We start from the raw sequence: 5,183 nt of genomic DNA, 5'->3' as shown, positions 1-5,183 counted from the left end.
CTGTTTGATTATATTCTGACATACGTAACATCAAAAATAACACAGCGGTAAATAAATTTTTTTCCCCAAATAATTAACTATTGATCTTACACATATCCAATCCGATGTTCAACTATGAACCTGTGGATCAATTTTTATCAATATCACATGAACTAAACAACAAAATGAAAAGATTTTTTTTTTAAAAAAAACTAAAGAATCCCCAGATTCTATTACACGTGAACGAGACATGAATCCTAGTAACCACATTAAGCTTCATGCATGAACAAGATTACAAGAGGAAAGAGTAAAGACAGAGAGTTCAATTCCCATTTCGCCCTTCCCTAATGACTTTCCCGAACATTTCAAGTTCAAACTCCACCTCAGCAAGGATGCATCTGTCTTTTCAGACATCCCACCCAATCATCTCATCCCACGTGTCAGTTAAAGAGAAGCGTAAACAAACACAACAAAATAGACAGTTGCAGACCAAAATAAATAAACCAAAATACAAAAATTTAAAACAAACAAACAAACAACCGGTCACTTTCTTCTTCCTTTGACATTCTACCTCTGCAATCTTAATTCATATTGAAATTACCATTACACCCTTTACACGTTAATTTTTTTTTAATAGTATATATTTTTTTACTTTTACCATTCAAAATCCGAGTGTGTATATATATATACAAGCCTGAGAGATAACCCAATCAAACATCATTTTTGCTCTCTGTGTAATGGGTTTTCCCTAAGGTATGTTTCTTTTCATTTTGTCTTTGATTCATTTAGTATATACATATGTTTTCTGGTTGAATCGTTATTGAATTTGGCGACCCTTTGGGGTGATATAACTGTAGGATCAGTTGATTGTAGTCAACTGTGATTAGTTTTGTGACTTTGTCCACTTGATAGTTGTTGACCCTGGTTTTCTTATGTGGATTTGAATTCTTTTGCGTTTTGTTTTCGGCAAAGTTTTTAATTTGTTTAAAGTCTTGATTTCTTGATGGATGGAGTTGGACTAAAGTTGGCGTTTCTGGTGATCAGTTAAAGATCTGTTTTTTGAAGTAAAACTGTAAAGCGTTTGATTATTCACTTATTGCATGATCTTAGTTATGTCCTATTCCAGTGCTTCATTCTTGCACTAATAGAACAATAATAGCCATTTGTTCATTTGTCATATGCTTAGTGGATCTGATTTGGTTTTATTGGTGTTTGCTTTGTCTAAATTTTGGTGTTCTGAGTTTAGTTATCAGGATTTTTATTGCAGGGAGGCTGTTTATTTGGTTTAAGAGAAGTTATATTCATTGATTTCGGAGTTTTAGGATGCCTGGAGTCGTTATGGAGGTAAATCATGAAGAAGGCCCAGTGAGTGAAGTGAATGAGAATGGAAATTCTACCAATGGTAAAGAGAATTTGGTTGCAAATAAGTCCCTAAATGAAGGTTTGACTACTCAAAATCCTCAGAATGGCAGCACAGGGAATGTGGTTGAGGGTGAGGTTGAGACCTCTATAGAGCAGCTTTATGAGAATGTGTGTGAGATGCAAAGTTCTGATCACTCGCCCTCTAGGGTGAGTTTTGGATCAGAAGGTGAGGAGTCTAGGATTGATTCTGAGTTGCGACATCTTGTTGGAGGAGAGATGAGAGAAGTGGAGATAATGGAAGAAGAAGAAGAAGTGGTGAGGAAGCCAGAGAATGATGATTCTCATAGTGATATTGCTATTAAAAAAGAAAGTTCCTCAATTAACTTGGAAAATTCCCAATCTGGAAGTACCAAGACTACTTCAGCTCAATCAAAGAAAGCAACTCAATCGCAGTTGGAGTCTGATGCATCAGCAGTCTCAAGTCCCAAGGGTAAAAGTCCTCATGGGAAGCCTCCCAAAGATAAAAGGAATGAAAAAAATCTAAAGAAAGGAATCACGGGAGGAATCTTCTCAAAGAAACAGAGCAATTCCCCTTCAAGGGGATTGAAACTACAGAATGGCAGTGAGGATTCATCAGAATCAGGCTTGGACAATCCTGATCTTGGGCCGTTTCTACTTAAGCAAGCTAGGGATTTGATTTCTTCTGGAGATAATCCCCAGAAGGCTCTTGATTTAGCCCTTCGAGCAGCAAAGTCATTTGAAAGATGTGCCGATGGCAAGCCCAGTTTGGATCTGGTGATGAGTTTGCATGTGACTGCTGCAATATACTGTAACTTAGGCCAGTATAGTGATGCCATCCCAGTTCTGGAGCACTCAATTGAAATTCCGGTGATTGAGGAAGGCCAAGATCATGCCCTGGCTAAATTTGCTGGTTATATGCAATTGGGAGATACTTATGCAATGCTGGGCCAGCTAGAGAACTCCATTATGTCCTATTCAACAGGTTTAGAAGTCCAAAGGTGCATATTGGGAGACTCTGACCCTAGAGTTGGTGAGACCTGCAGATATTTGGCTGAAGCTCATGTCCAGGCGCTGCAATTTGATGAAGCTGAGAAGCTCTGTCAGATGGCTCTAGATCTCCATAGAGAGAGTGGTTCTCCTGCTTCTCTTGAGGAGGCAGCAGACAGAAGGCTCATGGGACTGATTTGTGAATCCAAAGGAGATCATGAAGCTGCTCTTGAGCATCTTGTTTTGGCCAGCATGTCCTTGGCAGCCAATGGGCAGGAAGCAGAGGTGGCATCTGTTGATTGCAGCATTGGGGACACATATTTATCTCTAAATCGATATGATGAAGCTATTTTTGCTTATCAGAAAGCCCTTACAGCTCTTAAGTCTGCTAAGGGGGAAAATAATCCTGCTGTTGCTTCAGTTTTTGTTCGTCTGGCTGACTTGTATAACAAGACAGGAAAATTTAAGGAATCAAAATCCTATTGTGAAAATGCCCTTAGAATTTTTGGGAAGCCCCCACCTGGTTTTGCTCCAGAGGAGATTGCTAGTGGTCTGACTGACATATCTGCCATCTATGAATCAATGAATGAGCTTGAGCAGGCACTTAAGTTGCTGCAGAAGGCACTGAAGATGTATGATAATGCCCCTGGTCAGCAAAATACAATAGCAGGAATTGAGGCTCAGATGGGAGTTTTGTACTACATGTTGGGAAACTACTCAGATTCATACAACTCGTTCAAAAGTGCAGTGCTGAAACTCCGCGCCTGTGGAGATAAGAAATCAGCCTTCTTTGGTATTGCTCTTAATCAAATGGGGCTTGCTTGTGTACAGCGATATGCAATAAATGAAGCTTTGGATCTGTTTGAAGAATCAAGAAGCATTTTGGAACAAGAATATGGACCATATCACCCCGATACGCTTGGTGTTTATAGCAATCTTGCTGGCACTTACGATGCAGTGGGCAGGTATGCCACTTTCTGAATCTCAATTTCGACCTCCAATTTGTTCTTTCCATCAATTATTTGCATTATATTGTGATTCAAACTTTTTGCTAGTCATCTTACCTCCGTTGTATTTAATTAACTTTAAAAGCATCAGGGTCTTCTGAAACATATATGCTGTAGTAGCAGTAAGATATATAGGCAAGTTACAAACGTGGGACTAACTTATTTTTTGACAAATGGTCATGGTCTGTTTGGTGAAAGAAGAAATGACAGGATCAGCATTTTCGAGTCTGTGTTTCTATACAATGTAATTACAGTTTTTGATTGTGGACGAGTCCGTTAATCTGAATCTTTATGTAGGTTGGAAGATGCAATTAAAATGCTGGAGTTTGTTGTTGGAATGAGAGAGGAAAAGCTTGGGACAGCAAATCCTGATGTGGATGATGAGAAGAAGAGGCTGGCTGAGCTACTAAAAGAGGCTGGTAAGGTTCGGAACAGAAAAGCCAGGTCACTTGAGAGCCTGCTTGATTCCAACAATCCTACAAACAATCTAAACAATGATGGCATCAAGGTCTGATAAGATTGGTTGTATATTGATTCACTGTTCACACAACATATTTATACAATTGAAAAAGGAATTTGAAGGTATAGAAGATGGATGTATTTATTAGATTCTTGTTTTGGGGTTGGTTAAATTGTATACTGCTCCTGTATGGGGGTGTGGTATAGTGTTGATTCATGTTATTTTATTGGTGAAGGTGGTTCTGTACCAAATGTTAAATTTATTTACAGCATTTGTTTGTAACTTTATAATCATTGTATATCTTTATATATGAAAAAGGAAAGAACAGAGTGATTGATACTTTTAATATTAGTACTTCTCTTGCATAATTGATTGATCTATTTGTTTCTTCCAATTAAATAAAAAAGATAACAACAAGAGGAAAAGTTTGTCATGCTTCACACCTGGAAATGGACTCAAAATGGATCTTTGAATTTAACCAAAATTTTGTAGTTAAAAGTCAATACGTTGAATCAATCTATGATTCTGCTGCCTGGACGTTGTCAACATTAGACACATATGATAAAATCTGCAATTTTTTTTTTTTTTTTGAGAAACTGAAGAACTGACATTTGTTGCAGTAAAGATTTTGTGAAAGCTATTGTTCTCTTAGGATTTCAAAGATCTAAAAATATGATCAATCTAGTGGTCCCTTTGGAGAATTCTCAAGATGGTTTGGTTGGCTGGTAGAATTTAATTCTGCACTGTTCTCTGCCCTTTTTTGCACCTCTAATGGTGTCAAAGAATAAATATATCCAGAAGGAAATTTTCTTCATTCTTTTTTCATCTATAAAGAACTCTTACCTTCACTTCCTTGGACAAACTTGGTTACAATTCTGTATCAAGCATTTGTATACTTCTTTGTTTAATTAGACTGAGGGAAATAGATTCTTTTTCTCTCAAATCCTTTGCTAACTTAATATGGAGCCGTGAATTCCACAGAGAAGACAGATTTGGAGGAATCAGAATATTCCACAGATTGGCATAGCTGGATTGTTACAAGAACAAGTCTAAAAATATATACCATTTAACATAACGGGTAAATTTTATATATACTAACAATGTATATATTATCATTGTTAGATTCATGATACATGTGCAAAAGTTGGATTTTAAATTTAAATTTTACGTAGTTGTCATTCATCTAAGATACTGTCAGTGTGAGAAAGATTAATCCTTAACATTAATACGAATTTAGTGGACAAGATTGAAGAACCTAAAGGGAAAGTAAAAGCTTCAAAGTCCACATCAATTCCAGCTAATAATATGCACCAGCCATTCTTCCTTAGATCTGACATGTCTCCGAAGCTCATCTTTTGCTGTTTGAT

At 37.1% G+C, this 5,183-nt stretch overlaps 1 protein-coding gene across 1 annotated transcript; it reads left to right on the top strand.

Annotated features, from left to right (window-relative positions):
- The first annotated feature begins 698 nt into the window (after positions 1-698).
- Positions 699-4,162, top strand: LOC113768244 (protein KINESIN LIGHT CHAIN-RELATED 3-like). The gene is made up of 3 exons (XM_027312517.1): positions 699-732; positions 1,247-3,314; positions 3,654-4,162. Exons 2-3 carry the CDS (start codon positions 1,303-1,305, stop codon positions 3,868-3,870), a joined length of 2,229 nt encoding a protein of 742 aa, XP_027168318.1. The 5' UTR covers positions 699-732; positions 1,247-1,302; the 3' UTR covers positions 3,871-4,162.
- The last annotated feature ends 1,021 nt before the right edge of the window (positions 4,163-5,183 follow it).

Source organism: Coffea eugenioides, chromosome 4, assembly GCF_003713205.1.
Source record: "Coffea eugenioides isolate CCC68of chromosome 4, Ceug_1.0, whole genome shotgun sequence".
Taxonomy (NCBI): domain Eukaryota; kingdom Viridiplantae; phylum Streptophyta; class Magnoliopsida; order Gentianales; family Rubiaceae; genus Coffea; species Coffea eugenioides.
Note: the sequence above shows the minus strand (reverse complement) of the source record. Positions and strands in the feature narration are given on the sequence as shown.

Bases quoted from the DNA above. Each gene is read 5' to 3' on its own strand.
- LOC113768244 (XM_027312517.1), top strand. From the start codon at position 1,303: ATGCCTGGAGTCGTTATGGAGGTAAATCATGAAGAAGGCCCAGTGAGT. The intron at 3,315-3,653 runs GTATGCCACTTT...ATCTTTATGTAG, and splicing joins ACTTACGATGCAGTGGGCAG to GTTGGAAGATGCAATTAAAA.